The 20085-nt window shown below is 31.8% G+C and overlaps 1 protein-coding gene across 1 annotated transcript; it reads right to left on the bottom strand.

Moving 5' to 3' along the window:
• Nucleotides 1-3792: 3792 nt before the first annotated feature.
• On the bottom strand, nucleotides 3793-8538 carry LOC130807768 (serine/threonine-protein kinase SAPK1-like). The gene is made up of 9 exons (XM_057673102.1): nucleotides 8091-8538; nucleotides 7894-7968; nucleotides 7245-7346; nucleotides 6000-6053; nucleotides 5807-5899; nucleotides 5272-5364; nucleotides 5049-5153; nucleotides 4738-4836; nucleotides 3793-4287 (listed from the first exon to the last, which is right to left on the bottom strand). The coding sequence occupies exons 1-9, from the start codon at nucleotides 8208-8210 to the stop codon at nucleotides 3988-3990; spliced, it is 1041 nt and encodes a 346-aa protein (XP_057529085.1). The 5' UTR covers nucleotides 8211-8538; the 3' UTR covers nucleotides 3793-3987.
• Nucleotides 8539-20085: the final 11547 nt, after the last annotated feature.

Here is a 20085-nt window from a genome sequence, read left to right as displayed (position 1 = left end):
AACTCTTTGCATATGATTTTGACCGATCAGGGTTTTCTCTCTATAAATTGTACTATTAATTATATTTTTTCAGATTTAATATTTTGTATTTCATGTGCATGTATACTAAATTCATTAGTATTTTTTGTTAATGGGAAATTGGATTATGACTACTCTTGGAAAATCATCATTAGCAATCTATGCAAAAACAATTGAGATTGGCAATAATATAATGTATAATTACATATTTGTGTTTTAATTACATACTCATATATATAATTTTTATTAAAAAAATTATACATTGTACAGGTTTCTATACTAGTATGTCTATAATATCCTAATATATAGTTTAATAAAAAATTAATTATTTTAGTTTAGAGTATTTTCCATCAATAATATTAGTTTAGATAGTTTAATAGTATAGTTTTATGTCGAGTTTACACTTTTGTCTTAAGTTTGACATTTAGTCAATAACTCAGTTGTTAGTTTAAAAAACTAGTTCCGATAAACTTAAATTCAAATTTATATTTAATATTCTGTTCGCTCCTTAAAAGTTATTCCAATAAGAAATATTCATTAGAATTAATTAAAAAAATATTTTAATGGTAAATTTGAGTCTAGATCCAAAACGTTTGAAAACCCATAAGTTTAGGATTTGAGCCTAGTTGATCCCAATAAAGACCCAATCCATAAGAATCCCAAGAACTTAGATTCGTCCCTACTATGTTTTTGTCTTTTATTCCTTGTAAGTAGCTAGTTTCTTTGTTATTAAAAGATAATAATAATTGAACACAAGAATGAATAGTTGGAGCTAATTACTATCTTAATAATTGAAAATAAAATTGTGTAAACGACACTCTAATTAATATGACTGTCAACTGATAACTACTTGTAATTAATGCCTGTGAACCATCATTTTAAAAAATAATTGAATCAAAAGCTATCTGATATAATCAGTTCTGAAAGTATAAAGATAGTATGTTGAGAAACCGTTTCTTTAATAGATGTATTTTAAGCCTAGTCCATTAAAAATTAATGTCTACTTTTTGTATTCTTAATACATACTTACATTATCCTTAATGCTTATTTATCGTATCCTTAATGCCTACTTTCAATATTTTAAATGTCTACTTACATAATTCTTGATACCTACTTACAATATTTTAAAAAATATATAATGGTATACCCAATTGGAGATGGTCTCTCACAAGAATTTGTGCTAAGTATATGGTAGTGAGCCATTAGCAATTCACCAAAACAAATCAAACCAACTATGAGTATTGTTTGTAGGGATGGTCATGGGTCCAGGACCGCCTCGGACCCGCCCTTTTTTAAGGGTTTGGGTCTTATTTTTTGAGACCCATCGAATTCGGGTCGGATCTGGATCCAGAAAATATTTGACGGGTCCGGGTCTCAAGGTGCAGACCCGGACTCGGACCCAGAACCTAGACCCGCCCCTCAGACCCGGACTCGGACCCTATACAATTAAATATTTTTTTTTTTACTTTTTAGTAATTTTTTTGTATTTGAATTTCATGGACTCGAAAAAGTGTTTGTAATACGATAATAATTTGCTTACAAAAATACAAAAAGACTCGAAAAAGGTTCACTATGATCGCAAAGAATTTACAAGAAGAATCACAATAACACTTATAATAATAATAACTCTCTTGTGATCTCTCTCTTTCAATTTGTGAATAATAAACCCTAGTACTAATAAGAGGAGATATATATATAATACAACCAAAATAAAAGATAACTTGGGCTTCAAGTATTACACAAATAACAAGCCAAAGTAGTGGTAACCGTCAAAAAGCCCACGAAACACGAAAGCCCGCAAAAACCACCCATTCGGGTCGCGAGCCGCGATTGGACCAACCTCCAAAACAGAAACTTTTAACAGCATCACTCGTGAACCACGAATCAGATCGCAAGCCGCGACATTCCGCTTCCTCAAAACAATAGCTTTTGCACTTAAAATCGCGGGTCGTACATACATTATGTCGCGAGTGGCGACTTTCCTAGTCTCCATGATTCACCTTTTCCATGATAAAGACTCGATTCGAGTCACCAATATCAACAATTTGTCTGTCTTAATTAATTAATAACCTACTACTTCCTTCATCTCAAAATTATAGTATTATTTGTGTTTTATTGTTTTAAATTTTTTTTATTTTTATTTGTGATAGTATATGGCATTGAATGATTTAAATTAGGAATGAGAAAGAAATAAGTAAAATGACAGCTTAAAATGACAGCTTAAAATTGCATTATAATAGTAAATAGAAAATAGGTTTCATATTCCAAAAAGAAAATATAGCTAAATTTTTAGAACAATTTAAAATAAAAAATATAGTTAAAATTATAAGATAATGGAAATATAATATATATCTAATTTCTTAATCTCTATACAGAAAATAACAAAGCAAAATGGTTGAACAGATAAGTATTATTTTAGAAGAATCACAAGCTCCAATACTATATATATGGTTATCCGGCCACCTTAAGTAATTTATTCTAGTGGTTGATAACGACTTCCAATTTGAGTCGGCAAATTTCATCGTCAACTATTGGTCACAAAGAAATTGATACAGTTGATGACAATTATATTCATCAACATGGGACCACTTTCAACAATACAGTAACTACTAGTGTTTTCAATTCTCATCCAATTATACTACATATATATACTCCCATCGTGCTCAGATTGTTCCACTATAGGAGAGGAGACAAAATAGTGGAAACAAAATTAAAATTATACAAAAGAATGTATCGTTATTTAATTATCTTATTAATAACATCATTTAAATAGATTTGAACGAATCTTCAAGAAAAAAAAATTAAAAATTGAACGAAATATGTATATGGACTTACTATTTACTATAAATTAAAGTCATAGTTACAATATATATTTAACAAATGACTTAATCTGTTGGTTGATTTTTTGTTGGCTAAATCTTTAATTTTTTAATCGATCAAACAACAAAAAAATTATTTGGTCGATAACTTTTTATCCAATGAAAAGTTGGCTTAAATCTTCGGTCAAACAAATAAACTGTGATTATTTTTTCATTGATTTTTGACTTTTATTCAATTTTTCTCTAATAAAAATCCAATAACTAATTATTACCAACATCACCACAATACATAGATTAAACAACTAGTATAAGAGCTAAAAATTAGACAATATTTCAAGGTAGTCAAATCAGTTAACAATTTAATGAGCGAATATCTATTATTTTTTTTATCTTATTAGCGTCTTGCTATTGATATTGTTTATGCTTGCTCAAACAACGACCACTTCAAATGAATAGTATAATATATGGTTCATACATCATCAACATACGCATGCACCTTTTGTATTTCTAACCCTTCAACCCAATCTTAGTGGGCATTGCACAATTTTATAATATAATAATAATAATCAACCAAATCTTGGTAGGGTCCATTATAGTATTATCTAAACCATACATACATAACTCTACTAGATCACACCAAACAGAAGCTCCGATCCCTTTTCAGTTTGTTCAAATGTTAGCCCTTTTCATTTCAGCAATGGAATTTGTTGATCAAATTACGTTATGTGTAACTCTGTGCGTTCTTGACTTCTTGTATGATATTGAGGAAAATTGTCATAAATAATCTCAATCTCACATGTTGTTTATTTGCTATGAATAATCTATACTATTAATTATTTCTAAATAATTCAATCTTTATATATTTTTTTACTAACAGCAGTTTTTACCACATTTTGACCGGCTACTATAGGTATTCATTGGTCATTACATTTACTTATTTTCATCCTTATGCTTCTTTGTTGGTTTACCCTATTTCTCTTTGGCGGAAAGAACTTATAATAGCCGGGGTTAAAATGTGATAATGAGTATTGTCAGCAAAAATATATACAAAAATTAGATTATTTAGAAATAATTAATTATAGAGATTATTCATAGCAGATAGATAATAAGTGATATTATTCAAAATAATTTTTATCAATAGTATATTATATTATAGGCCGGCACATACAAAATCATCGCACATTTCCAAATCATCAAGGTCAGCATCAAGCTCGCTGTCGTCGAAATCCAAACTTTCACCCAACAAGAGTGCATCTCCACCAACAAGTGTGGTCCCATGAACTGCCGGAATCCTTGCTTCTTGTATTATGCTTAATATTTCCTCTTCATTTTGGGATGATACTTCTGTTTCCTTTGCACTTAATGTCTCCTCTAGTCCACCCTCTTTGTATTCTTCCGGTAGATCTTTTAGAAACCATGGGTGTTTCTTTATTTCTTCTATACTTATCCTCTACAATCATATATTAGCTCTCGTTAAAAATTGGCTTTTGCAAGTTGTCTAAACGTCATGCAATGGGGCACCTTTAATTAATGAGCCTTAAATATTAAATTCGTATTAATTCCGCTTTAGTTAAACTACTTGATTTTGAACTTCATAACTTTTTTAAAAAATTAAATGTAATATAAATAGAGTCTGAAATATTATAGTGTATTTTTATTTTAATTTTTATCATATCTATTACTTGATATATAGGAAAAAAAAAAGTTATAAGGCATATTATATACTTAATTCATATTCATCTAGTTCTTTTTGGGACTAAAATTATAAAATTTCAACTAGATAAAATAAATTATAATCGATTAGAATTAGTTAGGCATGTGATAAATAATGTAAATTTAAATTTCAATTTGATTTAGATGGCGAAATAAATTTGTAGATGGTACAAATAAAAGTAAGTACCTTTTCAGGATTGGCAACAAATATTCGAGAGAGAAGATGGTTACAGTCTTTAGAGACGCGAACATAATCAGGGATGGAGTAATGTACACTGAGTATCCTCTGTTATTAATAGCAACCATTAGATAAATCATGTCCAAATATATATACCAAAGTATTGAAAATAAGAATTGTCTAAAGTTGTGTTACATATACATGGACAAGACTGAGTATTATATAGTTCAGCCCGTTCAATTAAGATCATGTTATTTTTTCTCAAAAATTTTCATATAAACTAAAATGTACTTCATACAAGTAAATAAATATATACGTACAGCTATTGTATTTTTGAAATTTCTAGGATCCTCGGGATCTTCAAAAGGATAAGCTCCAACTAGCATGACATAGAGAGTAACACCACAAGACCAAACATCTGCAATCTGTATTTCATAAATGAATTCAATGTATAAAAAGTTTGTAATTGAAAGTACTAGAAAATACTCCGTATTAATGGCTGTAATTAAAAGTGAAAAGAATATGACAATGTACCAGCACTACCTTTCCATCATATTCTTTTCTTGATAGGACCTCTGGGGCTATATAGGCTGGTGTTCCAACCGTTGATTTTGGTTGAGAATGTAGCACTGCTGACTGTTGATTGTTTCAGTTAATATACATAGTTAATTATCAGTTAATGTACATAGAAGTGTATTTCATTTGCTGATTATTCTCAGATCTAGGATCTTATTGGTTATAACCTTTTTTATCTTGTTGGATAAGGGTATGATATGATTTCTTCTAATCCTATCAGACTCTAATCATGGGGCCGATCCTTAGTTTTGAAAGGCCTAGAACAAGATAACAATTGTGGGCCCTAATTATTATAATATAGAAGTGAAAAAGTAAAACTATCATGATTAGATAAATATGAATTTAGTTTAGACTTGTTCTAGTTTTTTTAAATGAGTTTGGAGTGCAAGCCTTTTTTTCTCTTCTAAGACTAGTCCTATCAGACCATAATTTTTATGACCGTCATATATTTAGTATGACAATAATGATGACTATAATGATTGATGTGTAGGGTGTGACTTACCTTTGAGTAGCCGAAGTCACAGATTTTGAGACGCGGTTTGGGATTGCCGTCTAATAGTGTGTTTTCCAACTTAAGATCTCTATGACAAATTTGCTACATTTAAAAAAAATAAAGAAAAAAAAACAATAAGCCTTAATTAAGGTATAGAAGACTGGCTAATAAGATATAGAACTAAAAGATTAAAGTATAATACCATAGAATGGCAGTAGCTAACTCCTGAAATTAGTTGCTGGAAATAATACCTTGCCTGAAAATATTCGAAACATCTTAAAATTTAACATTTCTGTGAATTATACATGATCCAAAAATATATTAGTTGTCGGAATATACGTACAATCTTGTATGGACTTCACTAATGAGTGATTTAGATTAGTTATAAACTCAATATAGAATGAGAATATACTTTAATATTTATGTTTAATACAATGGTAAGTGATTTAATTTTATCAAGATTTCTTAATTCTAAGAGTTAAATATTTTACAAAATTTATATATTTTATATTAACGTTGCCTTTTTGTGCGAGAAAAATAAGAGGCTGAAATTTTAGGTTTACTAGATCAACGCTTTCAACTAAATAATTATGGCGTCATTTTATAAACCTATTGACAACCAAACATCATCCACACACTCGTTTTACAATCAAAGCATGAATGTCTATTGTGTTAGAATTTAAAAAATAGGTAAATTTCATATGGTACCATTTAGTTTTCATGAAATGCCAGTGGTAGCACTTTTTTTGAGGAAAATTCCACATGGTAACATCCAGTTTATTCACTATCTAATTGTTGTATCATTTTCCGTTAAGTTCTTGTTAAATTCCGTTTAATTCAGCATTTTGTAAGTTTTTTCCCATGGTAGCATTCAATTTTTGAACTTTATAATGCCAAAAATTTTATTAGTGCTTAAGATGCACCTTTTGAACTTTATAATGCCAATAATTTGAATGAAAACAAAATTATTACAATATTTATGGACGTTAATAAATTAAACATTAAAATGGTGAATTAAACATTTGAGAACAAAAACTGGATGTTACCATGAGAAAAAAACTTACAAAATAATGAATTAAACGGAATTTAACAATAACTTAACGGAAAATGCTACAACAATTAGATAGTGAATAAATTGGATGCTACCATGTGAAATTTTCTTAAAAAAAGTGCTACCACTGGCATTTCATAAAAACTAGATGATACAATGTGGAATTTTCTTAAAAAACAAAACTGGACAATTCAACCAAAAGGAGAAGGGATAACCACATATAAATTCAAATGAGGTTCAAAAACTAATCGGTTGTAAAGACGTATTATCTTCTCTTTATCTAATGTGAGACAACTAATTTATGGATAATAATATTGTGGAGTATATTTTGTTAGGAGAGCATAAATAAAGTATTTTGAAATACATAATTAAAGAGTAGTCTAAGATATATATAACCTCATCTTCACTGAATCTTCCAGCAGTACAAATTCTTTCAAAAAGTTCTCCACCAGCAGCATACTCCATTACTATTGCCAAATGAGTTGGGGTCAAGAACACCTAAGTACACCATACATTATTCTATCAGTCTTTCTTAATTCATGATTATCATCTTTTTTTAGCTAAAAAACTCACCACTTACGTACCTAACTCCCTCTTTATTAATTCAACTTTTCTTTAAAATTCTACTTTATTATTACTTACTGATATCAAATTAGGCAAACCGGATTAAAACTTTTTCCTTCTATACAAGTGTACTTGAACATATCAATTTAATTAGCTACCAATTTCACGTGAAATAAATTAGCAAAATGAGGAATATATACATGTGAAGAACATGATTAATATCTTATATCAACCATCCATTATATAATTTCGGGTCATTCTAATAAATAAATGCTTATTTACTCGATTATTGACCTAAAACAAAATTTAAATACGATTTTTAACAAAATTATATATACGTATTAGGAGAAGTAGTTCACCAAACTTATATGTTAGTCAACATATATAACTAATTAAATTACAAATATAGGATCACCTATACATATTTCCTCAAGATTAATTAACCCAAAACATAAAATGACATGAATGATATAACACTTACCTCTTTGAATCTAATTATATTAGGATGCTTCAATGATCTATGGTTCATAATCTCTCTTTGAACATGCTCATCAATCTAATTAATAAGAAAATTAAACATCCCAAATAAATTTATATATTATTACATAAAAAGAAAAAATCAAATATATATATATACACTAAACGAGAAATTAAAAAAAAAAAAAGAAAAGAAAAAACCTTGAGGCCTCTCTCAATATATTTGACAGCAAAAAGCTGTCCTGTCCATTTATCTTTAACAAGCTTAGCAACCCCAAAATTTCCAGACCCAATATTTTTCATTTCTTCATACCTTTCCATTTGAAAAGAAAATAAGTACGTTTCTCTGTCCTTTGACCAAAAGATTAATTAAGGTGAAGAAGAAGAAGAAGAATAGAAGTTGGGGATATGATCAAATAAACAACCACGAGTTTCTTAAAGAATTGTTTATAGAAGTCTCTGTTGAGGTGTCCCTTAATATTAGAGAATAGAGACTGTCCCGGTCATATATTATACTCCTTCCAATTCTTTTCGATTGTCCCATTTACGTTAGACACAAATATTAAAAAAGTGGAGAGACTACCTTAAATAGTATACCCATATAATGTAGTGGATATTAGGAGTTAAATAATATAGTTTAGTAAAAAAAAAAGGTATTTTGATAATTACATGAATGATATAAGGACAATTTAGTCCAAAAATTATATTTTAAAATAAAAATGAAACAATTAAAATAAATTATTCAAATAAAAAATATGACAATTAAAAAAAATTAGAAAAAGAGATATATACATGGTGACATGAGAAAGATTACTCACTTTTCTATAGGGGTATTTTTGAAACAATCAATCAAATTAAATAAAAAGTTATATAAAATAAGGGAATGTTAGTAAGAGTATAACACGTGGCGAAAGATAAGAGGATGAAAGGTGAGGTGAATTTGGTGTGGCGTATAACACTCACGCACTTTATTGTACTAGTGGCGTGTAATCGCTTCTGTGCCGTTTAGTTGAATGTTTTTAGTGTAAAAAAATTGTAATATAATGATTGGAGACTGGAGGTGTAGTTGATTAACTTGCAGATGGCAAGTTGCTTTGCGTTTGCGCTTTTTGTTATCACATTGGTCCAAAACACTATTAAATTCGATTTATGATTACCATTATAAATAGTCAATTCTCTTTGCTTTTTAGGACTTGATAAAACCTCTCAAGAATAGGAATGAACATAGATCTTAGATTTTAAAGATTTAGAATCGATGCGATATTAAATTAACGGTATAAATTCATATATTTTTAGACCCTATAAATCTAAGTCTATTGGTGATGGTTAGGAACTTTGATTGACCTCACAAACCTTTTAAGAAGGTCTATTGATAATGATTAGGGACGAGTATGAATACATTTGGATTCTGTTTACATAAACTTATAATCAAATTTACTTGGACTTAGTTTCATGTTTAAATTTAGACTCAATTTTATATGGTTTGAGAATTAAGGCTCCAACCCTAATTTATATAGTCTAAGGGTTTAGGATTCAAATTTGAGTCTAATATTTTACTTTTGCATAAAAATGCTATTAATTGTAAAATAATAAAAGTACATTCATATATCATTTATCAAATGGCTTTTATTGGTAAGATCTTTCTAAGGTTGATGCAATAATTGAATTTATCAAATTTTCTAACTTTCAAGTTACAAACATCAAATTTATTAACTGATTGGCCTTGCTATAATCCTAGAGGCCCGGTCAGATATTATCATATGATGTTGATTAAACATAAAAACTTGGACGAGACGGTCTCATTATGAAACCGTCAATTTGGACCGGCTCGATTCGCGCGTGTAACAACATTTTAATTTTCTAGGCATTTATCAATTCTGACTTTGAAGGTATTAATTTTGAAAATTCATACCTTTAATGTCAAAATTGATACCTTTAAGATTAAAATTGAAAAATGCCCAAAAAGTAAAAAAAAAAAAGTTCAGATTGTTACACACGCAAATTTGACCGACCCAAATTAACAATATCATTATGAGATCGAATCGTCCAAATCCCTAAAAATTGAACAAACGGACAATGGTTAGATAACTATCTAAAAGAGCGCTTGAAGAATAGGATTGAAATGTAGTTTTTATATTTTAAGAAGCCACCCTTGTAAGTTGTAACTACAAGAGACCATCAACAAGAAAGGAACTTTAGCTTTGGCAAATTTTTTGGGAGCAATTAAACTACGCATCTTCGCATATTTCATGTTTACTCTAGCACACAAATTGGTTGTGTTTCGGTATTGAAATGAAAAAGTGTAAAAGATATTTAAAATACCTTGAGATAGGTATAATTGAGTATAACTGTCAATATGCTGAAAGTACTTATGATCCTTACGCTGATGAGACCTCAAATCCTGCAAAACAACGCTAGCTTTGCCTAGGGGTGGTTTTCCGGAAAACCCCTCCGACGCTCAAGTTAGACCGGGAAATATATTTCAATGAATGTATGATATTGAATGAATACAAGATTAACGGATTGTAGGATGAGTTGAGATCAATTAAAGGATAATTAATTAAGTATAGATTATAACTAGGAGGCCGTGTATTTTTGTGGAGTAATGGTAGGAATATAAAAGCTTCCTCCTAAATAAATTATTAAAGGAAGTATCTTTGGTAAAATAAATTGAGTATATAAGAGTAGAATTGTGTACCATTTTACGTAGTTTCATGAAATATTTATAGCAATCTCTTGAAGGGACTTTAAAGGTGGTTGTTAGATCATGGGATGATCGTGAAGATAATGTTTGTAGATGTGGGAATAATGGGGAGTTATTTTAGGAAGTGACTAATAGTAGTGATAGTAGTGGACAAAGGGGGTAGTTAGGGTTTGACTAAATGTGTTATTATTGATCCCATAACATTAGCCGATGCATGAAGAGTGATAGAGGAGGGAATTTAATGAAGCGAGGGCATCAGTCTTTATGCGAAAAATAAATATACCTGTGATGCGAACCAATTAAATGTTTGGAAAAAACCATACAATTAGGTCCAAATAAAATGAACTTTAAACTCTTGCCTCAGTGAGTCCATGCTTGGTTGAAGCCCCATGAATATAAATATTTGGCCTTTGGGCCACTTTTGATGATTCGGCCTTGGAACCTGATATGATGATTCAGCTTTTGAGCCTGATATGATAATTTGGCATTTGAGCCTGATATAATGATTCGACATTTGAGCCTGATATGATGATTTGACATTTGAGCCTGATATGATGATATGGCCCAACAGTAAATCACCTGGGAATTTAGATAAGGAATCATATTAGGTGAATTCTTCGAAAGCATTGATGAGTATCCAGATTGGACATAAGTCCCATTCTAATGAATATTCGGATTGGACATAGGTCCGCATTGCCCAACCGTCAATCATCCGGGACTTAGATAAGAAATCATACTAGATGAATCCTTCGAAAGCATGGTGAATATTCGAATCGGACATAAGTCCGCATTTAATGAATATTCGGATCGGACATAGGTCCGTTTAATAAGTGATCGAGCTATCAAGCTAGGTAATACTCGCTATGAATACTTTGACAAATAACGCCCAAAATCACTCGTTTTGGGGCTTAATAAGAGTCTGAGTTATCAAGCTTGGTGACACTAGCAAGAATCCCACTTTCACACTAGGTGAAACTTTGATAATTAAGATGAATACTAAGAAAATATCGCCCAAAATTATGGACTTGATAATAATATGACCTTCAAAATAGGTGAAAGCTTAGATATTTTCATAATATGACAAATAACGCCCACGTTTTGGGACTTTAATAATAATATGACTTTCAAACTAGGTGAAAGCTCAGATGACTTTATACATTCATCATTGAAAACCACATATAAGTAAGATCCAATATAATAAGAATAATAATGGTGAAATATTTAATTTCCCAGTAGAAATAATAAATGATTCTTTTCATGTGTCAATATCATACTTGATCACTTTCCACGTTGACCCACGAATACAACAAATAAGAAACACCCGATATACGGTAATGAATAAAAGAAAGAATAACCGTATGATCATCAATATATTCTTCCCTTGAAGATTTGCATCCTTTATGTAGCATTTCATGAGAAGGCGATGGTGATGATTTTGCTCCATATATCGAGTCACCTGAAATTGTTCTTTCATGGGTGGATGATTTGAACCACTGTCAAATCATACCCAAATCCAACCAATACAGTCAATGAAGGTAGTTTCCAGGGATCCGATGTAGATAGTTTGAACCACCGTCAGATCGTACCCGGATCCAGCCAATACAGTCAATGTAGGTAGTTTTCCGAGGATCCGATGTAGATAGTTTGAACCATTCCGAATCCAACCAATACGTTGAATTGGGCAATATGTGGACTAATATTTTTAGACCCAAATCACTTAGTTGAAGCTAGTTTGGAAACTTTCTATGGGTCATCTAATTCTTTAGATAGCGCATCAAATTGAACATTAACATTGAAACTGAAATTTTTAGTTAATTAAAGTTAATTTGAAAACGTTTTATGGATCTAATAATCTTTTAGAAGGTGCATCAAACCGAATTTGAAGAACTTCTATATTTGATGTTTATTTTTCATAGCAAATATCACATACGAAGTTATATTATGGATGACATTCACTTTATTACCAATAAAAGAGAGTCGAGTACCGCACATAAACAACTGTCTCTCTCACTCTCTATAATCTAATGATGACTAATGAAGCTTGACACTTGGCAACTCTTCGACCATTGTAAATGCTATGGAATGAATACACACATGCTTTATTTGTGTTGTGACATTTCATTTACATTTTGACAAGTTCTTCTTGGGTTACTTTAAAATTTTGGGTACTTGCAATGGAATAATGTAATATATAATGCCCCAACACGGCTATTTTCATTCGGTAGCTTGCATTGCACCGAAATTCATCAACACAACAATATAACCAATAACAATTTTAGATACATGATAATTGATATGGGATAGTCCTCCGAAAATGGAGCCTCACTATCTGAATTAATCTGATTTTAATCAGATGATTATAAATGGAGCTGCTTTTTGCAAGAAGATCCTAAAAGGATGATCGATGTTGCATCGATAGATGAGAGAATACTTCATCGAAGATATAATAGAGTTACCCCAGGGTCATCGGTAGTCGCCATCATCTGTCATTCATCAAGATTAACGCTAGTCATGGAAGAAGCAACTAGAGAATCCATTGGGCTTCGGTTTCCCTCTCTCCGTCAAATCACTAAACTCCACTTGAACATGTCACCTTGATCGAATTTCATCAGGACTGAGAATTCCGAGCCAAGTCAATTGAACTTTAGTGATTTCCGCCGGAGAGTATGGAAAACGAATTTCCGTTTTTGCCAGAGATCAAATTAACAAATTAAGGTTTTGAAATATAAGAAAGTATTTTATATTTTTATTCTAACCTGTTTTTCATTGTAGATAAAAATGTGATTGATGAATTCATGAGCTTCCCTGCCGCGGATGATGAAGATTAACATTGAATAACAATGACCCCTAAATGTGATGACATTTTGAAGCATAACCCCTCTTTTTCGTGAACGTGATGACAGTTTGAAGCATAACCCCTTTTTATTTTACTGAATGAATACAAGATTAACTGATTGTCGGATGAGTTCAGATCAATTAAAGGATAATTAATTAAATATAAATTATAAGTAGGAGGACCGTGTATTTTTGTGGAGTAATGGTAGGAATATAAAAGCTTTCTCCAAAATAAATTGTTAAAGGAAGAATTTTTGGTAAAATAAATTGAGTATATAAGAGTAGAATTGTATATCATTTTATGTAGTTTCATGAAATATTTATAGCAATTTCTTGTAGGGATTTTAGATGTGGTTGCTAAATCATGGGATGATCATAAAGATAATGTTTATAAATATAGGAATAATGGAGAGTTTATTTTAAGAAGTGACTAATGACCTTATGTCCTACAAATTATCTTTATTATCTCACATAGATTTATTGAATCTAGAGGACAATTATCCACTTTTGTGGAATTAAGTTTTGACTTTGACATCTAATGGAAGTTTTTTAAGGTCATCCCCTGTGCTAGATATACGTTTTGCCACCCCTGTGGACTAAAGAGTCATCTAAGAGGCCGCAAAACACATTATTTAGCAAATGGATTTTCGGCTTGATTCAATAGACTACTCCACTTACAACAGCACTTCTACAAGAATAATTTGATATTGAAAGAAGGACCTAAATTTCTTTGTTACATAGTACTAAAATAAGAAAAAAAAAATTATTATCTTCTATTTCATCTTAATAAGAGAGGTGGAAACGTTCATTAGAACCATCGACATAGTTAATCCAAATAACCCATGCAAGTTCATGGGTTTCAGACTTAGGCGTACCTAGGACCTTATTGGGGACTTCACTTAGTTTCTTTGTTATATGCGATATGAATCAAATTACCAAAATCTATTATTGAATCGAGTCGGAGGTAGTACACAAGTTTCTCACTAAGGTGTATGAAAGATTGTAAAAGATAGATGATACATATCAGCCTACGCTCACTTGTACATAATACTCCCTTTGGCGTAAAATACTCTAATGCTTTGGGAAGGGTTGCATCGGTTGAAAAATACAGCGTCAAAAGAGGTCTAGAGATAAAAAATTTTGGTAGATTTTGTAAATTTAGTTTTTTTAGAACCAACTCAGCATTTTGTAAAATAATTTTACATTTATAAATAGCTAATAAGGCAATAATACATGGATATATACAAGAAGAACAAAAATATCCACAATAATACTTCAATACTCCAATTACACCCCAAAATCCATTAAAAAATACTCCAATTACACCATAAAACCCATAAAAATACGTCAAGACAAAAAGTCATTATTAATCATGCATGGGTTCGGACCTCGATAAAGAAATATTTTATGAGATATATGAAGATTGTAGCTTGAGTGGACCTTGAACTTTTTCAATTAATTAACTAATGGACTTAATAGTGCCTCCTTTATGAAAATTTTCAAGTAATTAATATGAAAGGCCTAAGGTCGATTGCCACAAGGAGAGGAAAATCAGAATCAAGAAGGCAAGGTTTGAGTATGGGGATAGAGTGTGCTTCCATTGCCACAAGATATGCCATATTCAATACACTTGCAATAAGTTGAAAAAGAATATTAGAAGCTTGAAGCTTTAGAGGGAGATAAGGAAGCCAACAATAGAGGTTGGTGATGAAAAGAAACTCAAAGGGAAGAAGACGAAAGTTTTGTTTGAGAAAATGAGAAAGGCGACAACTTTGAAGAAAGGGGTTGTAGAAAAGGGTGAGCTCCCAAACATTGATGAGAGTCTTGTGAAGAAGACCATGGGTGATGTTAATGATGGTCAAGTGCTATTGGCCAAATGAGATGATGATGTTGATTAGGTGTTTGACTCCGTACACCCATATCATATTTGTAGAGACAAGAGCTTGTTTACAAGGGTGATGGCTTGTGAGCATGAGATGGTGACCTTGCCTAGTTGTGAGGAAGTTGTGGTTGAGGTCCTTGGTGAGGTACATTTGAGAATGCATAGTGGCATTGTGAGGAAGCTTAGAGGTGTGAGATACATTCATAAGATGATGAGGAATCTAATCTCATTGAGAAGATTAGAGAAGATTGGGTACACCATGAAGACTCAAAGTGATGAAGTCTTGAAGGTGACAAAGGGGTGCTTGGTGCACTTGAAGGGTGTGGTGGGCAACAATGGCCATGTGTTGCTAAAGAGTGGAGACTTACACCATGTTGAGAGGGGTGCAAGACTCAAGTCACTAAGGAGGGTGACATTTGATGATGGTGGCCACAATGATAGGTGGTGCACAAGGAAGGTTGATGATAGGTTTGGTGACTCCGTACACCCATATTATATTTGGAGAGACAAGAGCTTTTTTACAAGGGTGATGGCTTATAAGCATGAGAGGGTGACCTTGCCTAGTGGTGAGGAAGTTGTGGTTAAGGCCATTGGTGAGGTGCATTCGAGAATGCACAATGGCATTGTGAGGAAGCTTAGGGGTGTGAGATACATTCCTAAGATAATGAGGAATCTAATCTCATTGAGAAGATTAGAGAAGATTGGGTACACCATGAAGACTCAAAGTGATGGAGTGTTGAAGGTGGCAAAGGGGTGCTTGGTGCAATTGAAGGGTGTGATAGGAAACAAAGGCCATGTGTTGCCAAAAAGTGGAGACTTACACCATGTTGAGAGGGGTGCAAGACTCAACTCACTAAGGAGGTTGACATTTGATGGTGATGGCCACAATGATAGGTGGTGCACAAGGAAGGTTGATGATAGGTTTGGTCTTGAGGGGGAGCCAAGACCCAAATCATATGTTGATGTGTTGGTTGGGACACCTCACATGTTAATGGAGGAGATTTGGGCTTAAGAGGGAGATTGTTAGAGCAAGCACCAAATCGTCCTTGTGTGGAGAGTCTTCGGGGTGCCGAGATGAGGGTACAACGAAGAACAAGGGTTGACATGAAGCAGTAGCAGCAAGTCAGCTGCCCTGATGGCTCGCTCGACCAGTCAAGCTAGTTGCTCAGTTGAGCAGTGAATCGAGCAAGGCATAAGAGGAAGTCTAGTATAAACTGGAGTAGCGCTCGACCTGTCGAGCTAGTGTGCTCGATCGAGCGGAGCACAGTACGAGAAAACAGAACCCTTCTGTTTTGTTGTGGGATTTTTGTGGGCTTTAAGCCCTTTTGTCCTAGGGCGTCTAATGTAACAGTCATTATTTTAATACAACTTAATTATAGCATAAATTAAGTAGGGGAGTGTCTGAAGTTATTTATGATGTGTATTGTAATTTTGGGGAAGAAATTAAATTAAGTTGGGGAAAACAAAACAGCCATTATTTTAGTACAACTTAATTATAGTACTAATCAAGTTAAAATTGGGATTCGAGTTAAGTTAATCCGAGTATAGTATTTTAGAGATAATAATTTGTCTTAATATTTATTTTAACTCATATTTAAAGATTTTTTTTATTTTATTTAAAGTGACGTTTGAATAAAGAAAATTTATGAGACTATTTTAATTTACCTATGATATTTAATTAGCCAAACATATTTCGTAAACTAAGACAAAAATGTAAAATATAGTGTATATTGTGATGTGTCACGTTTTATGACACTAATATATATCCTTTATGTCTTAGTAAGACACATATTAGCATAATGTGTCATTAGGAGGAGCTATTCCATTTCTCATAAACCAAAGACATTAGAATGTCATTTGGTTGATTCTACACCATGCAAAGAAGAAGTTCAGATTCTTTTATATATCTTCTTGGCTTTTTCGAGTGTCTTCTAGCCATTTCTATGTTTTAGAGTCTGCATATAATTTATAGAGCTTCGAATCGTGAACACGTGGCCACTTGAATTGCCTCGAAACGAGTTCATATGAGGAAGTTATGCCCAAAATACTAACAGGGTGTCCTTTAACCGAGTTGGAAATTACGAAAATGTATAAATAATTGTTCAAGTTTGAATTTCAATTGGGTATTTGTTTAATTAAATGTTTAGAGTTATTTATTCAATTGAGTTAGTATCAGGTTAAATTCAAGTCGGGGATAATTAAATTCTGAAATTTCAGTTTAGAAAACTGATCTTTCTGTTTTGTGCATTTCGGTGCATTTATGTTTTTATTGGGTTTCATTATCTTCATATCATTTGTGGAGCTCTGAGTCGTGATAGTATAGTCACTTTAATCATCCCATTTGGTTTCCGTATGAGTGAGTTATGCCTGTTTTAGTAATAGATTTCCTAAAATTATTACGGGATTTCTAATTTGGGATCAAGAGATAAGGAAATTAATTGGGTAATCTTCTAATCTGGTTTTCGGGCTCATCTAAGCTTTTTATTGGGTTTATTGGGTGAAATAGAGTGGACGTTTGAGTTTATTCGGGTCGGGAGTAAACCAAATTGAAGAAAAACTCGTCCATGGAAAATTTCAAATACATATATGTGGTTTCCTTCTCAAAGCTTTTCTTAGAGTTGCTATTTGAGGTGGATTTCTAACCAACGATCCTCTTTAAAGTATTTAAAAGGTGTGGTGTAACTTGATTTAAGGTCTATATAGGAGCTTTGATCAAGTTATATCATAATGTTGTGATTTTGATTACGATGTTTGATAAAAACTTTTTTTAGCAAAACTATTTTGATATCTAGTAATTAATTGAGTTTAATTGTAAGTCTAAACTTGAATTATGATTGGGATTGTAGTGTTCTTTGTTGAATTTAAAATAAGTTTTGTGTTGGTTTGATTGTGTGTGAATATTAATTCGAATTTTGGATGTTGATGTTGTCTAAAATGTGTCAAAATCGCAACCCACGACAAGGTAGTTTTCATTTTTCAATCAGTTCATGTGTTGACCATATCTTCTTTGTTCGAGTTCAGAATGAGACATATGACCAGTCGTTACGACCGCACGAATGTCTAGAATAACATTCAATTAGAATTTTCTTAAAAATTTTTTTTGAACATTAGTTATGTGTCAATGAGTTGCTAAAGGTACAAAATAAATTTGTTGAAATGGCTTAAACTTATTAAATAAGTGGTTATAATTGTAAGGATATTGTAAACTTTAGTATTATGTTTGAATTAACTTATGGACCTATATATAAATTTTTATAATTTTGTTAATATTATATATATTATTGTAATTGTAAGGCTTGATAGTAAGGAAATACCGAACCATGCTTCCGGCATGTAGAAAACGTGGGACGTGTTTTTCGCCACGTAAAATACGGCGAATACAGTAAGGTTATTTAACCTGACCTGTGGCTCGAGCAACATTGTATTGGAGGAGTGACAACTCCCACTAAGTTAGGGGTTTTTGTTTACATCACCTTAATAGGCCCTTACATATATCAAACAAAGATCATATGTGTTGCATTCATTTAATAAATAATTGGATTTCACGCCCTAACGCTCAAGCAGAAGTGTTAGTAAATCACGCTCTAGTACTCAAGTAGAAGGATCAGAAGTTTAATACATATAAATCTAACATAAAAATGAATTCCCTATACTACATAAGATACCATGCATATTTTTATTGTGATGCACTTATTTATACATATTATTACTTATTGCAATGCATATATTTCTATACTTGTATAACTCCTGGCAAGTTTCTATACTCGACTTAATAGCTAACCCAATTCCCACCGTCTGTTCTGACTTATGTAAAGTCCTATGTGCTATATGGTTTGGTGTACTACTCAACCGTGGTTGCTAATACTACACAGTTCTTGTTGTCACTCTAAATAACTGTCCCTTAAGGGATAGTGCATTTACGAGTATTACAAATGTTAGTTGGATATTAGAGTAGCGCAGCAAAGCATGGTCAAAACTTCTCTCTCGAGATGAATTGCGTTTTTGATTTTCATTGTAAATAATATTTGTATTCAAGAAATTAATTTGTAACTTATTTGAAAAAGGACATTTGTGTAAATTTTTATAAAATTATTTAATTCCTTTAAGTATTTACTTATAACACTCTAATTGGTTTGCTTAGACTTTGGTGTGAGGTTGAAATAACTCGAGTAATTAGTCAAAAGTCTTCCGTTGTGTCAGAAAAAGTATTTTATTAAAGGTGATCAAGACTCGAGCAATAACATCTAATATGTGCTAGGCTATATATAAGAGGCTTAGAACATCATTAGGAGTAAGAGGTGAGGCAAATACATTAGAGAACCTAAGACATTGGCCATTAGAGTGTTTTCTTTGTATCAGTGCCATTTGTGGAGTTTCACCATTAAAGGTGAAACCTTTATGGGTTAGGAGTAAGCTCTTGACTATTGCAAGTTGAGTCATTACTGTAATTGTGAATATATTAATAATAAGATACTTTATTTGAGGGAGAGGTATCATTAGATACCTCATAAACACATTGGTACTGATTGTTGTTGTGCCTCTTGTTTATTGCTCTGTTTTTCTACTCATCTTCTTACCATAGTTCTACCATTATTGGGGTCCGAGCCGTTCTCTTTCAAATATCTTTTTCTATTATGTGTTAAGGCTTTGGATGCAATAATATAGAAGGCCCATGTTGATAACATGTTACATGGTATGATTGTTTGAGCGTCCTCATTCAATATTACACATTTGTTCTTGGGAGACAACAACATGATTTTTACTAAAGCTAAGTA

Source organism: Amaranthus tricolor, chromosome 3, assembly GCF_026212465.1.
Source record: "Amaranthus tricolor cultivar Red isolate AtriRed21 chromosome 3, ASM2621246v1, whole genome shotgun sequence".
Classification (NCBI taxonomy): domain Eukaryota; kingdom Viridiplantae; phylum Streptophyta; class Magnoliopsida; order Caryophyllales; family Amaranthaceae; genus Amaranthus; species Amaranthus tricolor.
This window is presented reverse-complemented; position numbering and strand designations above follow the sequence as displayed.